Source organism: Onychostruthus taczanowskii, unplaced genomic scaffold (genome assembly GCF_017590055.1).
Source record: "Onychostruthus taczanowskii isolate IOZ18803 unplaced genomic scaffold, ASM1759005v1 scaffold56, whole genome shotgun sequence".
Classification (NCBI taxonomy): Eukaryota; Metazoa; Chordata; class Aves; order Passeriformes; family Passeridae; genus Onychostruthus; species Onychostruthus taczanowskii.
Window position 1 is genome coordinate 3,306,386 of NW_024503235.1, and position 25,426 is coordinate 3,331,811.

Sequence of the window (25,426 nt, forward strand, 5' to 3'; positions counted from 1 at the left end):
CACGGCACTGCATCATCATCATCATTGTCTGGAGGTGGAGAGCCTCAGTGCATCCACTATCCCAGCAAAGTTCTGTGAATCTTCATATCCTCAGAAGCTGCACTCACCACCCTTGCAGTACCAAAAAAAAACCCCAAAAAAAGTACTGTTCAAAGCAGTTTGCAGACGTGAAAATGAAAAAAAATAGTCAAAATCTCCCATAAGGAGCTCTGAGGTGTGACCGGCATGTGACTCCCTCTGACTTTTTGGGTGGAGAAGCCAACAGCCTCCCTCTCTCCTGGCTTCTCTTTCACCAAATTAGAGCCATGTGGCTGCTGCCACTGCTTTGCATAAATCAGGAGATTCAGCTTTGTGCCTCTTCCTTGGGGTATGTCCTATAGGAAGTACATCTGTGGCCATACTTTCTGGTGCAATAGACTTTAGCCTGGAAGCAAAAGCACACAAACAATGCTAAATTCATGCTGACTGGAGTAGATTCCAAAGGAAAGAAGTGTTGGGAAAGCACCTACTTAAGAACTGAGCAAGGATTATCTCTGATCTGAATCTCGCTCTGTGTGTGTGTTACTGTTGAGCACACAGTGCGGTTTCAGACACGGCCAGAGACAAGGAAAAATGATTGTTTCGGGGTAACCACAAGGAAGATGAATGCAAATGCATTCCTGTAACTGGGAGAGTTCCTCGCTCCCGAGTTGGGCTCCGGTACATGGCCTCGGGGAAGCAAATTTGCAACTACCTTCATTAAATTGTTTAGGCATGATTAATCAGAAGTCGGAGATGCGAAGTTTTAGCACGTTTCACAACGTAGATTTTAACCCCTGCAGTTCCACGCAGGTGCGTTTTAGCGCTTGGCCAGGGGCAGGCACCGGAGGCTGAGAGATGTCTCCTACCAGCGCGTATCTCCTCCGCACGGCCGGGTTGATAAGCCACCAGCGGCTGAATCACGGCCACCTGCCTCGCTGGGACCCAGGCGGTGCAAGGGACATGTGTCACGGCGCCCCGCCCCAGCAGCGACAGCACCGGAGAACCGGGCGGGGCGGGCCGGGCACAGGCTGGCGCCCCACCCCTCGCTCTGCCCTTCCGCCCTGCTGCCGCTCCGGTATAAATAGCCGGCCGCCTGCCACCCTGCTCCGGCCCCATGGAGAGGCAGCGGCAGCCCGGCGGTGGCAGCGGCGCGGTGAGCGCGGGGCTCGGGGCGGGGGCTCGGCCGGGAGCGGAGCGGGGCGGGGACGGGACCGTGACCGGGACTCGGCCGGGAGCGGGGCGGGGACCGTGACCGGGGCTCGGCCGGGCTGCGGGGCCGCTCCTAACGCCGCTGTCGCCGCACAGGTCCCGGCGGCGAGCGGAGGCCGCGAGTCCCCCGCCGGGAGCCATGAGCGCGGGCAGCGTCGCCCCGGGCTGGCCTGAGGCGCTGCCGGGTGCGGCCCGGCCCGCAGCGGGGATGAGCGGCTGCGAGAGCCCCGAGGGGCCCGGCGACGGCCCTGAGCTGCAGCTGAAGGTGGATTTTTTCCGCAAGCTCGGCTACTCCTCGGAGGAGATCCGCGTCGTGCTGCAGAAGCTGGGCCTGGGCGCCGACACCAACACGGTGCTGGGGGAGCTGGTGAAGCACGGCCCGGCCGAGCGGGACGGCCCCGAGGCCCCGCCCGAGCCCGGCGAGGCCCCGCTGGTCCCTCGGGGCGGCGCCGGCAACAAATCCCCCGCGCCTGGCCCCGAGGAAACGGAGAGCGACAACCTGAAGCCCATCGTCATCGATGGCAGCAACGTGGCCATGAGGTGCGTCCGGGGTGGGCGCGGGGCTGTCGGGCTGTGAGCTCGGGCTGTGAGCTCTGCCAGGCGCGCAGGGCTCGGAGACCAAAAGCTGTGAGCGCCCCGCTCAAAGCAGCCGCTTCTGAGTGCTTGGAAGGGGGCTGTAATATTTTCCAAGGTGTTTCTCCGACACACGAGGACGAGCATCACGTTTGCCGGTGCGGGCCTTGCCGTTGCTCTGCCCGCCCAGAGCCGCCAGTCACGGGGCAGTGGTGAGGGCAGCAGTGCTTCCTTTGAGTTTCCTTTGAAACAGACACTTCCTCCTGTGCTCTGGCAATGAGGGGATAACTGAAGAGACGTTGTCTTCTCAACTAGTGGCTTTGTGTAAGTTTCCGTAGCAGGAAGTTGCTCAATAAATAATTATAGGGTTAATTAGAGAAGCTTGTAATATGGAGCTCCATTGGAGACTTGTCTCCAAACTGTGCCTCTTGTACATTGGTGAATTTCTGTACAAGGTAGAGAGCCTTGAGATGTTGCAGGTGTCACCAAGGCAGGGCTGTGACTCATCCTTAGCATTTCATTTGTCCCAGTGTTGCTGGAGCAGGTCCTGTTGGATGCTGTGACCAGAGCCCCCAGTATCCATGAAGCATCCAGCATGTCAGGGCTGGATATTTATTGTGTGATGTCCCCATTTTCACCCTGGCTTTTGCTCCCACTTTGGTGAGCACTGCTTGCCCTCACCCCAACCCCAGCAGTATGTTTCCCACCTCTGCACAGCAGACTCTTGAAATTTAACACACCAGGTTCTGAACTGGGTCCTGAAAGCTTTTTTCTGTTGCAGCTCAGAAGCCGCCTCCTTTGTTGTTTATGTTTGTGTATGCAGATTTTATAAAAAATAACCCTGGGTGCGGGTGGAGCTGCCGCGTCGGTTGCAGTAGGTTTGTCTGAGGTGAAAGTGCTGCGTGGAGGTTTGTTTGCAGGTGTGGTTTTTGCCAAGCCCTGGCTGACAGTTCTGAGAACAGAACTGAGAAAGATGGGGCACAGGTGAGCCCCGCGGCGAATGAGGAATGGTGGTGACAGTGGAACAGGGCAGGAGAGAGAAAGCTGTGCCTGGCACCCCTGAAGAGAGCCTGTTCCAGTTCCTACCCTGTCCACAGCTCTGGGAACACTGGAAAATGGCCTATTGTGAGCTCAGGCTGATAAGTGACTCTGGCAACAAAGTTTACCTTGGATAAGTGCTTGGGCTTTGCCAGCAGGATTGGCTGTGTTTGTTAATGAGGAGCCTCTTAGTGGTGAAAGTTACCCCAAAATGCAGAGGGGAAATCACAGCAGCTGTGAGTCAGGGCAGGCCAGAGCCCAGGGTCTGACATGAGAGAAGCAGTCTGGCTTTTTTAAGCAATTCGCTAGAAGGGGAATTCCATTCTGAAACTTCCTGTATTGATGGTGTGATGTTCCCTGCTGATTCATTTTCAGTATGTACAGCGGCCTCCCTCAACAGCTCTTGACAAACTTATGCAAATCATAGTGGAAATTAGCTTTTACTTCCTTCTAAGGGAATTTTTCCTTGGCTGCTGCCAAATCAGATCAGCCCAATTAGCTGCCTTCTGGAGGTTTGAGGTTGGTTGCAGAGACTCAAACAATAAGAAACGACCAACAACCCAAAACAAAGACAAACAAATCCACCAAAAAGGATTTGTTTTTCACATTTTTCTCTAAAAAATTGTAGTAACCTGTGCCTGGCTATTTATAGCTAAATCGATCTGATACTGGAGAAAACTTTTAGAGGATCTTCTGATGGTGATTTTCAGCTTTCTGTAATTCAGGATTCTTATTGAAGGTGTGTTAGGTGCCTCTTTAGGTGTTAGTTCTGTTGCCAAGTGTTTAATTCTTCTAGAATAAGTACTTTTGTACAGCTCTTCAACTTCCTTTGTAGTTTGAAAGAAAGGGTGAGGCTGGGAGGGGAACTGAAACTTCTCTGTAGTGGTGCTGCAACAGTGCCACTGCAGGAATGGCTCTGGCGAGGGGCTGGCCAGGGGTGCTGGGGGCTGAAATGCCATTCAGGTGCAGATGGAAGGAGGAAGATTTGGGACAGGTAGTGCCCGGGTGAGGAAAGTCTTCCTGAATTCTGAGAGCAGTTCCCCTTTTGGTGTAGTGCATCATCACACAGCATGGGCAGTTGGATCCCCACAGTGACATATCAGGCTGGAATAGAAGTGTTGAAGGTTTGCCAAAACCACTATCAGCAGAAGAGCTGATTGCACTGTAAATACTAGTGCTTGTAAAACAGGAGGGGTAGTTTCCTCCTAGAAGTTCTGGAAGCTTATTGATATGACCTAATGAATAATTAAGAAGCTTTTTGCATCAGTACACGGCTTCTGACAAGGTTGTCAAACTTTGTTCTCTAACTGCCATGAGCTGTTCTCTCATCCAGCACTGATGGCAGGAGATGATGCCATTTAGTGCAAATAGTGCATTTGTAGATGAGGTTTTGAGCCATCGTGGAGTGAATCATCTTTCCTTGAGATGAGAGTGCATATAAAGTATATTGTTTTCCTGAAGTGTTCAGAACAAGTTTGCAAAGGCCCAGTGAGGGTGCAGTGCACCCTGGCAGGAAGCAGCCACTGGCATTAGCTGTCAGAGTAGCACAAAGGGCTTTTGGGTCACATTGTGCTCTGGGCTAAAAATAACCATCAGAAGTCCAGGCTTGAAGCAGAGACTGTTTCAGAGCAGCTGCAACAGTTCCAGCTGCTGTCTGCCTCCCAGTGAGTATTTGGGTGTTTACTGGTTTCCTGAGGTGCTGACATGAACGGGGGTGCTGGGCAGGTCTGAGTGAGGGTGTTGTTACACAAGACAAGTATCTGTGTTTGCTACCTGTGCTCCTCTGCATTTCACTGAAGCTTGTCCTAGTTGCCAGCTCCCTTTGCTCTGTGCGCTGCCTGACTAGTGTGCACTGAATCATGAAGGGATTAAAGTCTTAATTTCTTCCTTTTCAGCCATGGGAATAAAGAAGTGTTCTCCTGCCGAGGTATCCTTCTGGCTGTCCAGTGGTTTTGGGACAGGGGACACAAGGATATTACAGTCTTTGTGCCATCGTGGAGGAAGGAGCAGCCCCGACCAGATGTACTCATAACAGGTATGAAGATATGGAAACCAAAAGTAGCTTTTCAGGCTGACTGCTCTGTCATTCAGCGAGCTTGCAGAGTTCTGGCTAAGTCAGTAATTAACTTCAGAATGGAAAGTCTGAGTAGTAGGAGCTGCAATGAGCTGAACTGACCAGGGAGTATTAGTCATTAACTTCTCCCCTAAGCCAGCTTTTGCCAGAATCAGTTGGAGTAATTCAGAAAACAAGAAATGTAATACTGCTCTGCTTACTAACTTCTTGTCTTTTATTTCTTGATATTTTTCCTCTTGCAGGGACATGCTTTGTATTTAACTGAAGCGTATTTAGTCAGAATTATTCAAACTGAGGGGAGCTTGCAGAGAGCTGAGATTTTAATAACTCAGAACAGCAATGAGCAGGGCTGAATACAGTCTGGGTTGCGGAGAGACAGAATGAATGTTTTTGTTTATTTATAATGTTACTTTATCTGCATGGAGGGCTATAGTATTCAGGGCAACCCCAGTGAAGGGGAGAAAATGATGCATCTGACTTCATGGATATCAGAAAGCTGATTGATTACTTTATTGTGCTATATTGTTCTATATTATATTACACTATATTACGTTACATCTAAACTGGATCTGCCAAGCACACAACTGCACTCCACTGCCCTCATCTCGTGACTGTCACCGACAGTCCCCACACACACACACACTTGGCCCTGATAGGCAAGGAAACAAAACCCCATCACTCTGGGTAAACAATCTCCATATTGCATTCTACTTTTGCACAAACACAGGCACAGCAAATGAGATGAGCATTGCTTTTCCTTTCTCTGAGGTTCAGATTTTCTCTGTGAAGCGAAATGTGGCTACAGAGGGCCGCGCTGACCGTTGTGTTTGCTCTAGACCAGTACATTCTGCGTGACCTGGAGAAGAAGAAGATCCTGGTGTTCACGCCGTCGCGGCGGGTGGGAGGCAAGCGCGTGGTGTGCTACGACGACCGCTTCATCGTGAAGCTGGCGCACGAGTCCGACGGCGTCGTGGTGTCCAACGACACCTACCGCGACCTGCAGAACGAGCGGCCCGAGTGGAAGAAATTCATCGAGGAGCGCCTGCTGATGTACTCCTTTGTCAACGACAAGTATGCCTCGTGCCTGCGGTTTTTAGCAGGTTTTAGGTTTTTTTTCAGGTTTTTTGTTTCTCGTACAGCATCAGTGCGTAAGTCTAAACTCCTTATAGAGTGTTAGTAAGCTCTTGTCACGTGTTGGTCAGATCTTGTATTTGCGGGGTTCCCGGCTGAAGGAAGGAGTGATGCATCTGACTCCGTGTTCTCAGAAGGCTAATTTATTATTTTATGACCTATATCATATTAAAGAATACTATACTAAATAAATACAGCAAGGATACTTACAGAAGGCTAAAAGATACTCATGAAAACTCGTGAGTCTTTCTCCAGAGTCCCACACAGCCAAGTAAAAACAATTCATATGAAATCAATGAAATATCCACCTGTTGGTAAACAATCTCCAACCACATTCCCAAGCAGCAAAACACAGGAGAAGCAAATGAGACAAAATTGTTTTCCTTTTTCTCTGAGGTTTCTCAGCTTCCCAGGAGAGAAATCCTGGGCAAGGGGATTTTTCCAGAAAATATGATGGTGACAGTCAGACAATATAATCCTTCTGGGTCTGAGAATCAAGAACATCTTCTGCCTCAGGCCCTGAAATGTATAAACAAAATTGAATTGGGGGAAGGGGAGCAAATTGGGGAATGTTACTTCATTACCTGAAGCTGTAATTGGACAATTAACCCCTGATGTGCAAATAGACCAAACTTAGATCTGTCTGAAAAACTCATGACCATGGTCCATCTTGGGTATAGCCTGTGTGAGGCTTTTGCACTACCCAAAGTGTACTTATTGAAGGCCTTTAATAAATACCCACTTTATTCTCCTAACTCTGGCTAGCCTCTGCTTTAGGTAGCCACTCCACGGCATCATGATCACATTTTCCTGGGCTTTTCAGAAAGATCTGTGTGAACACACTGGCTTGTTCTGATGAAGGTATTCAAGTGATGCATGAGAAGAGCAAAATGCTAGTGAAGAAATAATGAAAAGCTGTAGGATACAAAGCCAAAAGTAGTTGGTGATATCTTGGTAGCTGCTCCTAATTTAGAGGTAGGAGCTCCAAGGAGAGCCTCCAGGGTGTGATTTCCTCACAAGACAGTTGTTAGCAGCAGGTACTAATTCTGGTTGACAGCCAAGCATGGAACTACTGTGCCTGAAGGGAAGCATTTTGTGCTTGTATGGACTGGGTGGCAGGAGAATTATCTCTGGAGGAAATGGGAGAGCTTTGTAGGGCTCAGATAGCTTTTGATCTTTAATGAAATAGGAGGCTTTGAGAGAAAACCAAACCTCAACTTAGAAAAGTGAACTGCTTCTGACTGAGATTTGTTTTACTTTAGGTTTATGCCTCCAGATGATCCCTTAGGGCGTCATGGCCCCAGCCTAGATAATTTCCTCAGGAAGAAACCTGTAGTTCCAGAACACAAGAAACAGCAGTGCCCTTATGGTAAGACCTGCCTTCTTAATGTGAAGACCAAGGTGTCTGTGCAAGTGTCTTTCATAATCTAGTCAAATTCAGCTGGTCATTCCGTGCTCTGGCTTTCCTTACAGGGAAAAAATGCACTTATGGAATTAAGTGTAAGTTCTACCATCCTGAAAGGATCAACCAGCCGCAGCGCTCGTTAGCTGATGAACTCCGTGCCAACGCAAGGCTGTCTCCAACCAGAAGTACCAGTGCCAAGGAGGAGAAAAAGGGGAAGCGTGGTTCCCAGGCAGAGCTCTTGTGCTCTGTGCCCACGGAGAGTGACAAAGGCTCTTTACAGAAGGTCTCTGCAGAGAGGAAGAGCTTGGCCCACAAAGCCAAGGCCAGTGACGTTGTGCTTCAGGCCAAAGGCTGTGTGCCAGGCACTGTCTCCCCTGACAGGTACCAGCAGCCTCCCATGGATTCTCTGTCTTACATCTCTCAGGAGCATCTCGACTCAGGCATTGGGTCTCTGGAGAACCAGCTGTCTGACATGTGGCCTCACAGATGTACCAGTCACTGTGACCATTCCCACGCGGAGCAGGTGCCCGTCTGCTCCTGTGGCAGGCAGAGACCTGTGTACCCCCATTCCCCCAGCTTAGAGCAGAACGGTCTGGTCCCTTACAACCACAGCTCCCACAAATCGTCATCCTCTGGTGCTAGCTTCTTGCAGTACAGCCCTGAGATGTCTCGCTCAGGGGCTCCCCCCTCTTTCTCGGGCTTTGGGGTGCCTGTGCACGCGGGGCAGTACAGCCTGCCCGGGGAGTTCGGCGCCGCGCTGCCGCGCTCGCGGGAGTTCTGGTCCGAGCCGTACGCGCTGCCGCAGGTGAGATCCCCGGGCGTGCACAGCCCCCGCCCGGTGCAGAGGGCCCCGGGGCCGGCCTACGGGGACTCGGGGCCCTGGGCTGCGGAGGAGCAGTTTGCTGAGGAGCGGGCCAGCGTGCACGTCAAGCTGTGCGGCATCTTCCACCCACACCTGGTGGATGCCGTCATGAGCCGCTTCCCCCGGCTGCTGGACCCCCAGAGGCTGGCAGCAGAGATCCTCACCTACAAGGCCCAGAACCCAGGTGTGTGAGGCAGGTGCCAAGGGCAGGCAGGGGTGGGGAGAGCTTGAGGGGCTGGGTTTGCCTCTGCAGCTGCCACAGATGCCTTCTGAGTGCTCCTTCTTGTTCCCTTGGAAGTACTGGGCTCCAGCTGGAGGCTGGGTGCCAGATGTGGTGTGCTCACAGCAAATTCTGCTCCAGCTATGACCACATGCCTGTGGGAGAGGTGAGAACACCCCAGCATCTCACCTTCCCCAGGGGCTAAGCAGGAAGGGAGGCTGCAGCTCTAGAGCAGAACTGTTCCTCTGGGGTTCATGGGAGTCTGGCACACCCTGAGCTCCTGCAGTTGTCCATAACTGGATGTGAGAGAAGTGGGTGCTGCCTTTGTAGTGGCCTAAGGCTAGTTTCTGAGGACCCAAATGCCTTGTCAATGCTGTTGTTGGGTCCTGACTAAGCCTCTTTACTAAATCCCACCGTTCAGATCTGTGGCAAATGCTGCATTATTAACGTAATCTGAAGCTGGGTTTATCTGACTGGTTTTACTATTGCACTTCTTGAATGATGTTTTCCACACCCCTCCCACCTCAACTGATTTTCCTGAGGTAGTTGTGCCCCATGGACCACAAGTGCTTAGTGAGCTCTCAGCTGCCAGGAGCACAGTCCTTGCTCAGGAGGAGCTGCTGGACACTGCTCCAGAGCTGTGTGTGAGTTGTGTGTTGGGTATGTGCTGACAGCTGCAGTGTCAGAGCAGGTGGGTGAGCTGAGCATGCTGTGAGTGCTGCTCTGGAGCTGTCTCTGTCCCAGGATGGCTCTGTACAGCACTGACAAGGATTTATTATGTGCCTTTTGCCTTCAGACAGCAATAGAACAGCTGCAGTCACATCTGGACTGCTGCCAGGGGCCTTTCCAAGGAGTCTTTAATATTTTGTGTTGTAAAGCTGTTGCTTTCTCTTCTTCCTCACCAATATTCCCCTGTCCCCTTTGGCTGTGCCCAACTAGAGCAGCATCCAGAATTGTAGAATAAGAATTACTTGGCAAGACTGTTTCTGTTCCATTTCCTCTTACTCTGTAAGATGTTTTCTATTGTAGGTACTGTAAGAGATTTTAAATATGCAAAACCAATTGCTGTAGTAATTGGTTCTGGTCCTGGAATTTTGCTGTGCAAGGGATGCAGAAATGTTCCTGGCACTTGCAGGCCAGAAGCAGTTGATTTGTTGATACACATTGTATCTGTGTGTGGTGTTGTTTTCTAAATACAATACACCCTTCTGTGGTTAAACCAAGGTTATTGAGTGGCAAATTAGGAAGGGGAGAGTGGTCCTGAAACCCTCCTGGGAGCAGTGTTGTCTGTTCCTGCTCTTCCCTCTGCTGTCCAAGGAATGACCTGCCCAGACTGGCACCATGTGCCATGAGACCACAGGGACACAGGAACCTGTATACCTGGTTAATAATGATACATTACAAATTAGTAATGTTTCATGTTAGTAAGCAAAATGCTTCTTAATTTTAAATAACCTGATACTTTGCATATATGTAAATTACAGATAAAATGGTTTTTAATGTTACTGTTCAGCACCTTGCTGCTTGCAGTTTTAATCAATGCTGTTCTCACCTCAGCCACATGTTACTCGGCAAGGTGGGTTTGGGTTTCTGGTGGAATGCTGGTATCTGCTGCCTCTCTTGCAATGAGAAGATTAACATTTTGTGCTCCCCAGCTGACACTTGCTGAACTTTCTGTATCACTATGCAGTATAGTCATGTACTGAATAGCCATGTGACAGCCCTGGCAAAGAAAAACTGTGTTATATAAATAAAAACTGCTGAGTTGACATATTTGGTCTCTGGTGGCTTTGTGGAGGAACGTTCAACGTTTTGGTTGGCTTTCTGGGGAAGCCAGGGAAATTATCCTTCCTCCCTGAGTTCCTCTGACAGGCTTTGATCTCTGTGTGCAGTGTGAGGCTGGTTATTGACAGGCTGTTAATCGATGCAGTGAGACCAAAACATCCATGTGCTGTGGCAGATAAGGGCATGTGCAGTGTCTGCTGCTGATTTGGCTTCCCTGGGGTTGCTCCCAGGGCAGGTGGGACAGGCAGCAGCACTGACTGTCACTCACCACCACAGTGTGGGTGTCTCCAGTGCTAAAGAAGCATTTATTGCCATTTAAAGCAGCAGAATTGCCACACTCCTGGCAATTTTGGAAGCAGCATGGACTGTGTTTGGCTTTAAGGGGCAATTCCACAGTGCAGCCTGGAAATAAACACATATTTTATCCAGTTACAGTACATCTGTGTTGGATGTTGAGTGTGGAATATGTGAATGGTAATGTGTCCAGGTTTTGCTCTGAAGATTTGTTATGGACTGGAAGTGCAGCAGGAATATCAGTGCTCACCTTGTGGTGTAAGGATCTTCCCCTCCCACCTGCTCCCCTGCAGCACAGCATGTTCTTATCTCACTGGTTAAATAACTTTATGGTCTGTATTGAAACTTGTGCTCTTCATTTACCACAGGGCAGTGACTCTGTAGTTAATCAGAAACCAGGGAGGCAGGTGCTCCAGAGACCAGCTGCATTTCAAAACAAACCTGCAGCTCTCAGTCTGAAATCTTTATTGACTGTGTGAGGAAGCCTGTGAGGCTGTCACTGCAGTGACAGAGCTCATGTGGCTCTGTGTGTGTGTGTGGTGGGGGGATGGAGTGGTGTGTCAGGGATCTGAGCACACCTTTAACCAGGTGAGGAGTTTGCTGCTGTCTGTAATGGCATCTGTGGTTGAAAAATGCTGCAGGATTTCAAGGCTGATGTTCCTGTAAAAGGCAATAGGTAATTCTAGTTTTACAGGATGTGTAAAAGGGTAAGTATTCGTTTTTGTGTCTCAAAGCTGCACTGAGAGACAATTAAAGGAATCAGTGCAGAAGTTCATTATCACAACCAGGAGAGGAAGAGCTGGAGCTGACTGACTCTGGTTGTGATGTTTCTACTGCAGGGACAGTCCTGGGGGCACATGGGGTGGTTTGGGAGGGTCAGGCCCCAGCACAGATGTGGTTGAAGTTTCTCCCCCAGACTGCTGTGTGTGCTGCTGGGGCAGCCAGCAAGCCCAGCTCACTCCCACTGCTGTGCTCTGAGTTTTGTCCTTCATTCACACAAAGTTCTGTGTCCCCATTCCCCAACTCACTGTGGTGCCAGAGATCTGGGAAATGGGAATGCTGATTGGAACTGTTGCTGCTGCACATTTTTTCCCCTAGACATTCCTCAGTGCCTGGAGTGGTGGGGCTGCCTGCCTGCACTTTGGCAACCCTACTGGGGCTGTTAAATTGGAGTTTTTGGGGTGCATCCTCTGGTTTAGCACTTCCTGGGGCTTGGGGGCAGAGCCTGCTGTGACTGCTGGGTGTTTGCTTTTGGGTGTTTTGCCAAACTAGGTCAGATCTCTGTGTCAGCTCTCTGGGCTGCTGGAGAGAGAAGGAGGTCACACTTGGGCCTGTTGAAGGTTTCCTGTGCTCAGGGGCTTCCCAGCCCTCATCCTGTCAGCTGTGTGCCACTGAAGCCTCGTGCTGAGCTTCAGGAGAGGCTGGTTCCTCCAAGCAGGCCAGTCTGCTCTCCAGGGCTTGCTCATCTCTCCACTGCCCTGTGCTGCCCTTGCTCCCTGAACTTCCATTTGAACTCAGCTGGTTCCTCCCCTTGGGGCTTTCCAGGATGTGGCTAGCTCAGTTCCAACATCTTAAAGCATTTCCAGAGGCAGGAATGGGGAAGACTCCTGTGCAGGCTGTGGGGAAGGGGATGGGGTGTGTGCACCATCATTGGGGTGCAGTGATGGGAGCAGATTCAGCATCCACCCCCTGCTCCCCAGTGCTGAGGCTGCTGAGCTGCTGCTCTCCCTGCAGAGAGGAATGGATGTACCAAGCATGGCAGCAGCTCTGCACCCTGTGCCCCAAACTGCTGCTGCAGCACAGCCTCCCTGTGAGACAGGAGGGCAGGAAGAGAAGGGAAAGGGCTGGGGAGGAGCTGGGTGCTGCCCCAGGGCAGTGGGGGGAGGCTGGGGTGGTGATGGTGGTGCTACCCGTTTCATTTCCTCTTACTCTCTATGTTTTCTATTGTAGGTACTGTAAGAAATTTTAAATACCTAAATTAAATTACTATAGCAAAATCAATTGCTGTAGCAGTCGGTTCTGGTCCTGGAATTTTGCTGTGCAAGGGATGCAGAAATGTTCCTGGCACTTGCAGGCCGGAAGCAGTTGATTTGTTGATACACACTGTATCTGTGTGTGGTGTCAAGATGCTGTCAGCACTTGCCCTCCAGCCACATGCTTTTCAGCTCTCGCAAGCTTTCCTGAGTACCTGAATACCCCGGTGTTCCCCAAGGCCAGGGGCTGCCCCTGGAAGCCAAAGCCATGTCTGGGGCAGCAGCAGCGTGACAAAGGCACCGAGGGCCCTGGCCAGGGCTGGGGAGCAGTGTTGCACAAGTGTGCTGGAGTAAATGCAGCCTCAGGTTAAGCAATAGGTCAGGAGGCTTTGGCTGGGGAAAGGTTTCTGTGTCCTGTGTGGTGGCTCTTGCCTTGCTGCAGGGGCTGTGGGGAGGGGCTGCAGAGCTGGTGGCTGTAGCTGATGCTGCTTGATGTCACCCTCCTCCTCCTGTACCCTGGTCCCTGCAGGCTGGCTGGGGATTTCCAGCCCAAGGATTGCCACGGAGGGATGAATGGAGGCTAGAGCAGGAGCAGGACATTGTCACATCACTGTCTGGTGTCCCCGTGGTCCTAGCATGGAGATTCCTGTGATTCCTGCAGGAGTGCCAGCTTGGGGCCCCCATGGCACCTGCCAGCTCAGTGGCAGGACCTGGATTTCTGTGGCATTTCTGGGCAGCACGGGGCTGTCCCTGGCTGCGGGGTGAGTCAGGCTGCTGCTATTGGCGTTGCATCAGTTCCCTGCATGTGGGAGCTGCACGGGCACGTTGGGAGGACAGATCCCTGCCAGCCCTGCTGCTGCTGGAGCCCAGCCCCTGCTGTGGGTGGGTGCTGCCCCTGCTCTGCTTCAGTGAAAACTCATCCTGTCCCCCTCCCCAAAGAGCTGGGGGCCTGCAGGGCACTGGTGCAGCTGTCCCAGCTCTGCTGGGGAAAGACCAGGCAGACACAAGCGATGGAGAGCAGCTGTCTGTATTGAGCAGTGGCAGCCTGGGGCAGGGTGCAGCCCCCAGGCCCGGGCACTGGGCAGCCCCTCAGCCCTGCAGGCTCCTGGGCCAGTTGTTCTGGCCAGCCCAGGGCCCTCAGCCGTGTCTGGGAGCCGGCTGCCCTTGACCGCTGTCCCAAGGAGCCGGCCCAGGGTTGCGACATGTGCAGGAGCAGCTGGAGAGGATGGATCTGGCCCATCAGGAAGTCAGTGGGTGAGTTTTGCAATCCCTCACCCCAGTGCAAGGTGACTGAAGCTGGTGCTGATCAGACCCTTGTTCCTGGAACTGCCAGCAAGCAGCAGAGTGGGAGGATGCTCCTTGGTGGGCTTCACCAGGCGCAGTCAGCCCGGGCAGCCCTGGGCAGGGAGGGCTGTGACATGTCCTGGGACAGACCCAGGGCCAGTGGCTTGTCCTGACCTGCCTCCAGCTGGCTCCTGCTCCTGGGGAATGGCTGCAGCTCTGCTGGTTTGGGCTGGGCCCAGCCAGCACCAAGGGACGGATGGAGGCACATACAGGGATAGAGCTGGGGCTGCAGCAGCCTGGCCCATGTCCTCCTGGCCTGGGCAGGGAGGAATGTGTGGATCCTGCCTGGTTTGCCGAGGCCCTGCTCACAGCTTCACTTACATTTTCTGCCTGTCGTGCTGGATGGACCCACGTGGTTGCTGAGGTGCCTTCATCCACTGGCGTCCTGGAAAAAGCAAAGGAGAGAGGGGACAGCAGTGGTAGCACCCAGCCAGGCTCCTGATGGGAACAGAACTGGGAGCCTTTCCCAGCACCTACCTCCCCAGGCTGCCAGTGCCACCCAGTGCCCAGATGGGAGCTGGTGGATTACCCGCACTGCCCATTAACAGAACATTGCCCCCTCCTCAGCCACTGGTTCCCTGTGCCCCTCCACAATTCCCAGCCCCTACCTTCTGGGCTCTCTCCCTCACTCCCACTGGCACTTTGGTCCTCTGCTTCCCCCAGCAGCTCGGGACTGTCCCCACTGTTCCACCGCCACGGCAGCTCCTGCAGCTGGAGCAGGGTGTGAGGGGCTGGGGTGGCACCCCCAGGCTGGCACCCCCGGGCAATCCCAGGGCACTCACCCGTTGGCGCAGGCTCTGCTGTTCCCGCAGCAGCTCCAGGAACCGGCTGCTCCACAGAAGCTTCTCAGCCCCCAGCTCGGTGCAGAGGAATCGGACATCGGCCTCCAGAGCCTCCAGCCTCCCCAGCATGGCCTCGCTGGCCCCGCCGTGCCACTGCCCTGGCACCACAGCTCAGCTCCTGCCACCCCCCACGGCACCGGCCAGCCCCAGGGACACCCCTGGGCCGGGACCCACCTGTCCGTCCAGGCTCCCAGGCAGAATCGGAGTCCACATCCTTCTCCTCCTCCTCCTCACTCCCCTCCAGTCTAAGCTGCAGAGCTGTGCCGAGCTGGAAGCCAACACGGATAGTGGGGGCTCGCAGGTCCAAGGGCAGCTGAGCCCAATGTCCCCTGGCACCAGCCCTGCCTGGGGAGCCCCCCCGGTGCCACCCAGCAGGCGCTGTCACCGGGCTCAGCTCCCCCGGGGGGTGGAGAGCAGCCCGGTCTCTCCCACCGGGAGTTACCTCCTCGGTGACCTGGAAGGCGCCATCCCAGCAGCTCTTGTAGCACATCAGCAGCACCTGCGGGAGAGGAGGGCTCACACCCACCCTGCGCAGGGCCCGGAGCGGTGTCCCCAGGGCATCCCCAGGGCTCTCGGTGGGCACAACCACACCCACCCGGCGCCTTGAGCCAAGCAGCAGCCCGGGGAGGAGGGTCCCGCTCCCGCACCGGGTGTTGCGGTGAGGCGCTCCCCCGGCTCCAGCTGCAACACCCGCCAGCCCCCCACAGCAGCAGCGGTGCAGCGATTGCACCCCGCCTCCAGCCAGCCCCCCACAGCAGCGGTGCAGCGATCGCACCCCAGCAGCGCCCCGGCCCCGCGCCCCGCGTGGAGCCGGCAGAGGTTTGGGCAGCTCCCCGGGGCAGGGCTGTGCGGTACCGACCCAGGCCAGGCTCCAGAGCCGCCGCAGTCCCCGCAGCGCCGTCCCGCAGAGCCGCAGGAAGCGGCGGCCCCCGGCGCGCAGCAGCCGCAGCCAGCGGGGCCCGGCCGGGCCGTGCTGCCGGCCCATGGCTCCCGCGGGCCCGCACTCGAGCTCGGGGCTGCCCTCGCCCCGCAGCAGCGATCCCGAGCGTCAAGGGCTGTCCCGGCTCGCCGTGAGCACGGCGAGAGGGGAGCGGGCAGGCGGGACCCCCGCCGCCCTGCCCGCTGCCCCTTTCCCAGCCGTGCCCCTCGGCGGCCAGATGAACGCTGCCTAATCCTCTTGGTGACGAGGCTGTGCAGGGATTAGCGCTTCCCTAACGCTCCACCTTTGGGGTCCACTGCTCTTCTGTGCTTTCCTTTGCTCAGGATTCATCTATCACAAGCAAAGGACTCAGGATATATTTCTAACCGCTATTTTTAGCTTTAACTAGCATTCAGGTAAAGCCTGTGCAGCTCCCTCTGACTCCTGTGCCCAGGCATTGGCCGTCCTGGAGGTCTTTAGTCACTCAGGCTCTTTAGGAAGTAAAACAGAAGTGTTCAGAAGTCAAATGGAAGTTTTAGGCACAACTGCTGGAGTCAGGACCCAGCAGGGAAGAGCTGATCCTTTGGGATCCCTCAGGCTGCAGAACTGGCTGTCCCCTCCTTGGTGACAAACACAGCCAGAGGCAGGAATGGCTGCACTTTGTCCCTGCAGCGCCCCAGTGTGTCACAGGGAATGCAAAGCTGACCCTGCCACACGACCTGATGGCACACAGGCTCCGAGCTACACCAGCCCTTTGCTGCCTCTCCAAAATGTTCCACCCAAAAAGTCTGGCAGCTTTCCTCGAGGACAGAGGTGCAGCAGAGACTTCAGCCTCTGAAACCCAGGTGCTCCAGCCATCCCTGCTTGGAGCAGCAGCTGCAGAACTGGTTTCATACCGAGGCCAGGGAACCAAAACCATCAGCTGAGAATTCTTTTTTCCAGCTATGGAGGAGCAAGGCTTTGTAGTTTATGCTGTTTCCTAGATCTTCCATCCCCCTGCACTTAAACTGTAGCTTAAACCACAGAAGTAGGCCGGCTTTGCAGCTTGGCCTTTAAGCTGCTCTATCCCGACCCCCCCGTGGAGAAGCAGCCGCCAGACCCTGAGCACACCCAGCTCCCTGCAGGATAAGCCAGCTCCCTCCAGGAACAAACACAGAGCTGCCTTGATCCCCAGAGCAGATGCAGCCCTGCTCCCCCACAGTCCCAGACCCCCAACCCCGAGGAGCAGAGGTGCAGCAGAACACACAAACAAACCCTCGGCTGTTCCACGGGCCGTGCACACTCCAGAGACCCAGTGACTCTCCCACGGCCCCCGTCCCAGGGCCCCTTTCCCACATCTCCCTCCAGCAGCAGGGGTTACACAAACACATCCCAGCACGGATAAAGCAATTCCACAGCTCAGTTCAACAGCAGCAGCAAGATCCTGACGTGGCTGCTGTGAGAAGCACCCAGCCGTGATTCCTGTCCCTCTGCAGGACAACCCAGCTGGCTCATCCCTGATCTGCAAGCAATGCCAGCAGAACCATGGACATTCCAGTCATCCCTTGCAGCAGGATCAGCCAAACTCAGCTGGAGAACAGAGCCTGGCACTCCCTGCAGAGCTTAGAACAGCTACCCCAGGAGACAAAGCACCAAGTGAACGTCCCATGGGTCACGGGACAAGGAACAGCTCCAGTGCCAAAGGGGAAGGAAGAATCCCAGCAAGTCCCCATAAAGCAGGTGGACACTAAAAAGCACCAGGAGTCAAAGTTTGGACTGAATAAACCATGAGAAGAGACAAACACGGAACTTTTATTGTTTATGTACAAATGACAGAGGTTTGTATTAAAAAGAGAACCCACCCAAAGTCAGCGACAGTGAAGAGTTGGCTCTGAGTTCTGGCCCTTCCTGCATCTAATGCACTGAGGAATATTGAGAGATGGTGTTTAAAATGGAAGAGAAAAGGGTTAAAATGCCTCCTTCTCTGCTTGAGTAAGAATCAAGAGCTGTTCCACAAAATGAAGAACCTTCCACTGCACGGACTAAACAAAGAAACCCGAAGTCAACTTGTAACTATACACTTCAAAAAAGGCACAACAAAACAAACAAAACAAAACAAAACCAAAAGAAACCAAACCTGCAAAGCTAAATATCAGCAACAAAAGTAATTTAAGTCTCACAAGATGGATGGGACACACTGAATCCTACCCAGTTCCAGTGGAAAAGGAAATGCCTCTCTGTGGGTCTGCAGGTGACAGGGGGCAGCAGTATCAGCCTTTTCAGCAAGTTCCCGACCAAGGTGGAAGCACAGAACAGTCAGGAATTCAGAACTACTACAGCTACTACACCACCTTTGTCTTCCTGCAACTCAGGTGATTTAAAAATGATGCAAAGTACATGGTCCAGGATTTCCTCCCCCCATCCAAGTCCCTTAGAATGAGTCACTCCTGCTGCAGCTGCCATCCTGCTTCAGGGCTTCTCAGTGGGGAGTCACAGACCTAAATCCCAGGAGCATCAGCACTGATGGCTCTAGTAGTCCTGCAGAGAAAGGACAGCACATGCACGTTAACACCTTCCCACCTCCGATTCTGCTCTTGGAGCTGGGGGTCTCAGTCCTCTCTCATCTCACACACCACTAGCTGCAGGCAAAACAGATCTTTTTCTTGTAGCTAAACATTGAAAAGCAGGACCCTTCCAACCTTGAGTATCAACTCAAACCAGATGCTTTTGATGCTCCAGATCATGACAAGATAACAGGATGCAAAGCAGCTTTTTCCACGAGAAGCACACGGGAGTTATCTGTGACCTGGGCTCAGAACAGCCCACCTGGGCTCAGCTGCTGTCACAGCCAGGGGACAATGCTGATGTCACACTGTGACTCCTCAACCACGACAATAAGAACTCAAATGACAGCAGCAGCAGCAGGAGGGTTTTTAAAGCTTGTGAGTCAGCCAGCCCTTCCAGTGAGCAATGAAAACACAGACAGAGCACGGATACTTACGGCTCTTGGCTTTTTGTTTAACTTGAGATCAATCCTGTGGTTGGAAAGACAAGAGAAACGTCCATGTCAATACCTGACCCAACACCAGAGTTACTGCACAGGGCACAGCTAGACAGAGACTACGGTTAATCCATCCATTCCCAGCTGGCTGAGCCAGGGGCTGTTCCCAGGGTTACTGGGCACGAGAGCAGCAGAGGAGAGCCGGGTTATTATTTGCCAAAAAGCAGATTCTATCCACTCCCAGACAGTTAATCAAGGGGCACAATCAATCACAGGGCATTTAGGCAGGTGAACAAGGGGAACTAGGCATGCTTTATGTTAATTTAATCTGCCAGAGGTGTAACTATGCCACAGGTAATTAGCCAGACATAGCGTGAGAGTTATTTACTTGGATAGAGGAGTTAGGATGACAGGGATTATATGAGCCAAAATTACTGAGTTTAGTAAATTTTTCCAAAAGGAAATATCCAAGTGTATACTTATCTCCTTAAGCAGCAAAGCCAAAAGAATCAGTTTTTAAACTAAGTTTTAAAGTTAAAAAGTTTTATCTATTCAAATATGAAACAGAAAGGTAAAGAAGAGTGAAGTTAATTTACAATTTGCTGAAGTTATTAAATAAAATGTTACCTCCATCACGCTTTTCTGTTTTTAAAAAAAACTTCCCAGCCTAACCTAATATACATACCTACAATTAAACAGATAAACTAGGGGTTAGCGAGGTCTCAAAAGGCACATCCGTGTCTACACACTAACAACACAGCACAAGTACTAATTCAAGTCAAACTTACTCAAAGTCATAATCAAACATGCCAGACGGGCTGAGGGGCAGCATTTGAAAGGAAGAAAGCAATAGAAATTAATATACTAATGAATTAAATCAATTAATTGATTAGCCACCCTAGCGAGATTGCTAAAAAATAAAATGAAATAAATAACAAAGCCAGTGTTCAAACACGATCAAGTTCTTCAGATATCTTAACCAGGACTGGACACAAAAAGCACTCTGGCTTGGCACTCCAGTCCCCCTCCCCACTGGATTTCTGGGAACAAGAGGTGTTAGCAGAGGTGGGTTTGGCTCACACGGGGGATTTTGGGAGCTGAAGGAGGGGCAGCTGCCAGACTCAGGGGCAGGACAGGAACCCAAGGGCTTGGAAAACCAAAGTGAGGGGTCAGGAAGCTGGGGAGGGGGCTGGGCTGCCAGGGCAAGGCGAAGCTGCTTCAGGCAGAGGTGACACAGAACTCGGTGCTCAACCCTGCACTGGGCTGCTCCCCGCACACCCCAGCGCTGCTGTCCCTTGGTGGCCCAGGGACGTCTGGGCAGAGCTGAGCACTTTGGTGACTGTCCCACCCCCCATACAGGTGACCTCCAGACACAGCTGTGCCCACAGCTGGCAGGATTGATCATGGAATCCCATTCCAGCACCGCTAAGAGCAAACAGCACTGGGCTGCCTCAAACCCTTGTTAGCCGTGGCAAGAGCCGAGCACACAGAAACCTCCAGCCTGGCCTTGCTGAGGTGTGGCAGGGAGCAGAGGGACAGCACAGCCTCTGCAGCCACACCTGAGGCCCTGTGTGCCCCTGAAGGCAGAGGTCCCCAGAGGGGAAGCCAGCGAGGCCGTGCTCCTGCAGGGCCCTCTCCAGCACCTCCTGCTTCTCCAGAGCGGGGCAGCCAAACCCAGAGTCGTGCTGGCAAGAGGAAGAGCTTCTGAATAAAGAGAAAAGCCAACATTTCTTTTTATTTTTCTCTTTGTCATGCCAGACCCCTCAAGGGACAGACCCACAGGTCTGACTGGAGCACCTGTGGGGTTGTGGGGCTTGGAATGCCCTTGCTGCACGTTGTTGCTGGGGTGTTTTTAACCTGAACATACTCGAGAATTGTTTGGTCTTGTCTGCCAAAATTTAGGGGATAGTCAGTAACAGCAATCACAATTTTAACAGAACTTTTATTACAGACAAATTTAATTATCTTTTTATCGTTTTTAATTCTCTATCTGGCCCTGGTAAGCATTACAAACAGTCAGGTCCTGCCTCGCTGAGCCCCTCGGAGTGTCTGACGGGGCCTGGGAACACAGAAGCTGCCACAGGTGAGCAGGGCAGGGCTCCTCTGTCCAACAGCCCGGCCTGGCAGCAGCAGCCAAAGCTGCACAGGGGGATGTGAAGGAACCCAGAGCCACACAACCTGTTGGGGGACAGCTTCCCCCCAGCTCCTGTCCCTAAAGTCCAGGTCATGGACCAGAGCAAAGAGATTTATGTCGGTTCCAGCACCTGCCCTGCACCCAACCATGTTGTTGGCCATGGTTTGTCCAGGGAGAATATTTTAAAATTTGTTTGAAATGGCAGTTTTCTTAAGCTGTACTTCAGTTTTACAGGTTGTTTCTCTGGACTTGTTCACGGATGTAGTTTCTTGTGTTATTCCTGAACTTCTTCCAAATATCTACAGGCAAAAAAAGAGATTTGAACTTCTTTGGATTCCCAGCTCATGGGGAACCAAAGGGACATCCAGTCCTTTCGGATATTTGCCCAATTCAGGCTGCTGTAGAAAGGAAATTCTGACCTAAGAATTAAAGACATGCTAATGATTCAACACTTAATGAAGGCAAAAAAGGAGTTAAGCATTTTTCAAGCATTGTACCTACCTCGTGTCCCCACCCCACCTGTCCCCAGCCCCCCTTGTAAAGTTTTACCACTTTAAACCCTTTCTCTAATTGCATGGCAGGTCCCTTAAAGAGGAGAGCCTGTCCTTAGGCAGAGCCAACAGCTCAGAGCCAGCCTGCTCAAAGCCAGCACAGACTGGCTCTGAGAGAACTTTTAAAACTCTGTAGTTTTAAAAGCTCCATTACTTCTATAAAATCCTTAGGACCCAGCTTCAGCAATCCTTCCAGACAGCTCTGCAGGGTCTCCTCTCCACGGTGTTCCTCCCTCAGGGCCTGACCACAGGCACTGTCACTGCCAGAGCCTGGGCTGAGGGCACAGGACCAGCTCACTGCCCTCATTACGCCCTAGGGGCAGAGCTGGACAGGTAAATCCAACCAGAAAAGAGTTCAAGGAATCTGTTTCACGTGAATTTCAGGTCAGTTTAATAACAAACACTCTGAGGTGAAGGTGACACAGCAACTCCTCTATGCCAGCACTGAGACTCAGTTGGGATGTGAGAGCTGGAAGGGGCTGGATGGAAATCCAGACACGGGAGTGTCCAAAACCCCAAACACATTCCCATTTGCTTTCCACCCTCCCTCAAACAAAGCACTAACATTCCTGTCCTCCTGGCCTCTGCAGAAACCAAGCAGCAAGCTCAGGAGGTCAGGACCTGCTGGAAGGAATAAGCTTTACCCTGGAGAGATGGGAGAGCTGGAGAAGCTGCCAAGAAGCACAGCTGTGCCACAGCTGGAGTGAGCACCCTGTGCTGCTTGTTTAACTTCCTCAGCACTTTCCCCACCTCTTCCAAAACCAGGAAAACCACCCAAATAACTGACCCCAGTTGCCTGTTGGTTATTCCAACGTGTTACTGGTTCCCCTCAGGCAATAAATTCAATCCAGCCCCAGCCAGCTGTCCAGGTGTGGTGAGCAGGCTGCTGGTCCCACTGACCTGTGTCTGTTTTTGTTCTTTCTCTTTTTGTGGCTGCTGTGGTGGCTCCCAGAGGAAGTGGAGGAAGCAGCTTTCTGAGGCTTCACACCCTGCACGGAGCCATCCAGCTCTTCAGCATCCTCCTGGTTGGGCTCATTCTCCTGGTTGTGGAAGTCTGGAGAAGTGTCACTCTCTGTGCCACTGCCCGGCTCCCCTAGAGCAGGACAAAACCAGGGTGAGCTCCTGGCACAGCCCTGAGTGAGAGAAACAACCCCAGAACAGCAGCAGAGGCAGCTGAGCCCTGCAGCACCAGGTGAGTCACAGAGCCTGGGAAACAGCTCTGCAGGATGCACAGGCAGCTGCTCCTCAGCACTGAGGAACCACATCCTATTTGGAGCTGATCACAAAAAGGTTCCTCAGTGTCCTGGAGGTGAGTGGTCCCTGCCCAGCTCTCCTGTGACTGACACATCTACAGATGCAGGGCTTCAGCTCATCCAGCCTCTTCCTGCACAGAGCACCAAACCAATTTCAATCCCTTTCACACACAATAAAGCTCTCTGAGCCTGGAAGGAACTTGGAAAGTCAGGAGCAGCCTGAGGGCAGCAGACACAGGGACTGGGAAGGGGAGCCAGACCCCAGCCCAGATCTGAGACAGGGCTGAACAGTGGGGAGAGTGTAATTCTTCCCAAATTCAGAGAAAAATTACGAAGGGACTTACGCTTCTCAATGAGCTGGTCCTGCACTCCAGCTAACGCACTGACAGCCTGCAAAACCAAAGGGGAGGTCAAGCCAAGCAGGGATTCACTTCCCAGTGCTCAAAGCACAGAGCCCAGGTCACACAGACACGTCCCTCTGAAGTGCCCGTGGCACCGGGGTCTGGGGCACAGACAAAGCCAGGGGACAGCAGTGACACCAGTGACAGGCACCCTCCCACCCCCAAACATGGAAAGGGGCTTTGGGAGAGCGTGAGGGTGGGATGGGGATGCTTGGGGCAGGGAGCCAGGGCAGGAATGGGATTTCAAACGGGGAAGTCATTCTGCAGGTGATCACAGCAGGACTGAGGCACCAAGGGACAGGGATGGGATGGGGATAAAGCAGGAACAGGAATGGGGACGAGGAAAGGGATGGGAATGGGGACAGGGATGGGATAGGGACAAAACAGGAACAGGGATGGGGACAAGGAAAGGGATGGGAACGGAGACAGGGATGGGGACAGAGATAAACCAGGAACGGGAATGGGGGCAGGGATGGGGACAGGGATAAACCAGGAACGGGAATGGGGGCAGGGATGGGGACAGAGAAAAACCAGGAACGGGAATGGGGGCAGGGATGGGGACAGAGATAAACCAGGAAGAGGAATGGGGACAAGGAAAGGGATGGGAATGGGGACAGGGATGGGGACAGGAATGGGACAGGGATAAAACAGGAGCAGGGATGGGGACAACGAAAGAGATGGGAATGGGGACAGGGATGGGAATAGGGATAGGGACAGGGACGGGATGGGACGGGATGGGATGGGGACAAAGCGGGACCAGGAATGGGGACAGGGATGAGGAGAGGGGTGTGCACAGGGACGGTTACAGGGTCAGGGCTCCTCCCGGCACTCACCGCTGCTGAGGTGACCGAGGATTTGCTGAAGAGCCTCTCGGCCTCCTTGAACTTGCGGTTCCTGCGGTCGTTTTTGCTGTTGGAGTTCCTGAAACAGAGACAGGCGCGATGGCGGGGCCGGGCGGGCGGGGGGGCCCGGGCCGGCGGGCATCGCCTCCGCCCCTCACTCACTTCTGGTTGGTGAGATAGCGATCCCAGCCGCGGATGATGTTGCCGTACATCTGCGTGTCCTCCAGGTAGCTGCCCTCGAAGGCGTAGATCTGCCGCTCCAGGTTTGCCAGCGTCTCCTGCCGGGAACACCGCCGCGCATGGAGCAGGCCCGGCCGCGCCGCTCCGGCCGCGCCGCTCCCCGAGCCGCTCCGCCGCCACCCGCACCGCACCGAGCCCCTCCCCGGCGCTCACCGCCAGCTCCTGCTTGCGTTTCACCAGCTCGGCGAGCTCCCGGCGGGTGTCCGGGATCTGCGGGGGCCCGCCGGCCTTGGCGTGCAGCGCGGCCATGGCGGCGCGGCCTGCGCGGGGCGGGGCGGGGCGATGCCCGCGGCGGCCGCCAGGGGCGGTGGCGAGGCGGGGGGCGGGACCCGGGGACGGCGGCACCGGCACCGGCACCGGCACCGGCACCGGCACCGGCACCGGCACCGGCACCGGCACCGGCACCGAGGGCTGGGACGTTCCGTGGGTTACTGCCTTAATAATTCAGGCATTCCCCATCCTGTGTCTCTAGGCTCACTCCGGAAGGAATGAGGGATTTGTCTTTACAAGCCAGTGTGGGCCTGCTGGTAGGTAAAACCAGCGCTGAGGGAGAAAAGAAACAATGGGAAGGATTCCGCTGATTGATGAATGGAATGAGAGGGATTTGTCTTTACAAACAAACTGGAGGGCTGCTGATAAATAAAGTGGATACTGAGAGATGAAAGAAACAATGGGAAGAACCATAGATTCCATAGGAATTCCACTGATTGACACAAGGAAAAGAAAAAGGTGGGGGGTGTTACATTAAGAGGGGGTCTGTAATACGTGATTTGAGAAATCTGTACCTCTCAAGTACCTCAGTCAGTGAAAAAGAGAGGGAAATGCAGCAGGAAATTGGGATAAAAAGGAGACTGCATCCTCTAACAGTTTGAGAGATCCCAGGGGAAATGCCCCATGGCCTCTCCCTTTATTGGAATAAAATAAAAGGACTCCTCTGTCTCCTTTTTGGACACAAATCTCAGGTGTTTGTGGATGAATTTCCCTGACACCTCCAACCCAAACCCTTCTGTGATCCCATTAAACTGTGTCACTCTGATCCTCTGCAGTGGCACTGGGGGCTGGTTTGCCCTTCTGCAGTACAGCAATTCTGTCACTTCTCATTCCTGTGAGAACCCTGTCAGGGGACACAGAATGAGCCACCCTGGCCACACTCAGGTGAGAAAGGGGAGTGATACAATCCTCCTGTGCTCACAGCCTCTCCAGGATACAAACTGTGCAGTCTTGAACTTGCTTGGTTTCTTTACTACAGAAACAAGTACTGAAACTTCAATTCTTTTGAGGGGGAAAAAAAAAAAAAGACACTAGAAAAATATTACAATTGAAAGCAATCAGGGC

General features: G+C 53.2%; 3 protein-coding genes across 10 annotated transcripts; 1 reads left to right on the top strand and 2 right to left on the bottom strand.

The window, feature by feature from the left end:
• Positions 1–1,091: 1,091 nt before the first annotated feature.
• ZC3H12A (zinc finger CCCH-type containing 12A) lies at positions 1,092–10,302 on the top strand. Of its 2 annotated transcripts, XM_041417554.1 has the most exons (6): positions 1,092–1,174; positions 1,327–1,770; positions 4,737–4,876; positions 5,752–5,986; positions 7,309–7,415; positions 7,520–10,302. In XM_041417554.1, exons 2-6 carry the CDS (start codon positions 1,370–1,372, stop codon positions 8,503–8,505), a joined length of 1,869 nt encoding a protein of 622 aa, XP_041273488.1. In that variant the 5' UTR covers positions 1,092–1,174; positions 1,327–1,369; the 3' UTR covers positions 8,506–10,302. The 2 variants fall into 2 exon arrangements, with proteins under 2 accessions (XP_041273488.1, XP_041273490.1); XM_041417556.1 differs by lacking the exons at positions 1,092–1,174; positions 1,327–1,770 and adding an exon at positions 2,136–2,974.
• A 2,757-nt stretch (positions 10,303–13,059) lies between these two features.
• Positions 13,060–17,334, bottom strand: LOC121342823. Of its 3 annotated transcripts, XM_041417523.1 has the most exons (4): positions 14,946–17,334; positions 14,712–14,869; positions 14,538–14,640; positions 13,060–14,314 (listed from the first exon to the last, which is right to left on the bottom strand). In XM_041417523.1, exons 1-4 carry the CDS (start codon positions 15,754–15,756, stop codon positions 14,247–14,249), a joined length of 1,140 nt encoding a protein of 379 aa, XP_041273457.1. In that variant the 5' UTR covers positions 15,757–17,334; the 3' UTR covers positions 13,060–14,246. The 3 variants fall into 3 exon arrangements, with proteins under 3 accessions (XP_041273457.1, XP_041273456.1, XP_041273455.1); XM_041417522.1 differs by having other exon boundaries at positions 13,060–14,640; XM_041417521.1 differs by having other exon boundaries at positions 13,060–14,869.
• A 126-nt stretch (positions 17,335–17,460) lies between these two features.
• MEAF6 (MYST/Esa1 associated factor 6) lies at positions 17,461–24,397 on the bottom strand. Of its 5 annotated transcripts, XR_005953610.1 has the most exons (9): positions 24,245–24,369; positions 24,014–24,129; positions 23,843–23,930; positions 22,953–22,998; positions 22,256–22,448; positions 19,459–19,488; positions 19,298–19,355; positions 18,671–18,704; positions 17,461–18,207 (listed from the first exon to the last, which is right to left on the bottom strand). XR_005953610.1 is itself a non-coding variant. In XM_041417525.1 (8 exons), the coding sequence occupies exons 1-8, from the start codon at positions 24,338–24,340 to the stop codon at positions 18,199–18,201; spliced, it is 612 nt and encodes a 203-aa protein (XP_041273459.1). In that variant the 5' UTR covers positions 24,341–24,397; the 3' UTR covers positions 17,461–18,198. The 5 variants fall into 5 exon arrangements, 3 of the variants coding, with proteins under 3 accessions (XP_041273459.1, XP_041273460.1, XP_041273461.1); XR_005953611.1 differs by lacking the exon at positions 19,459–19,488; XM_041417525.1 differs by lacking the exon at positions 19,298–19,355 and having other exon boundaries at positions 24,245–24,397.
• Between the last annotated feature and the right edge of the window lie 1,029 nt (positions 24,398–25,426).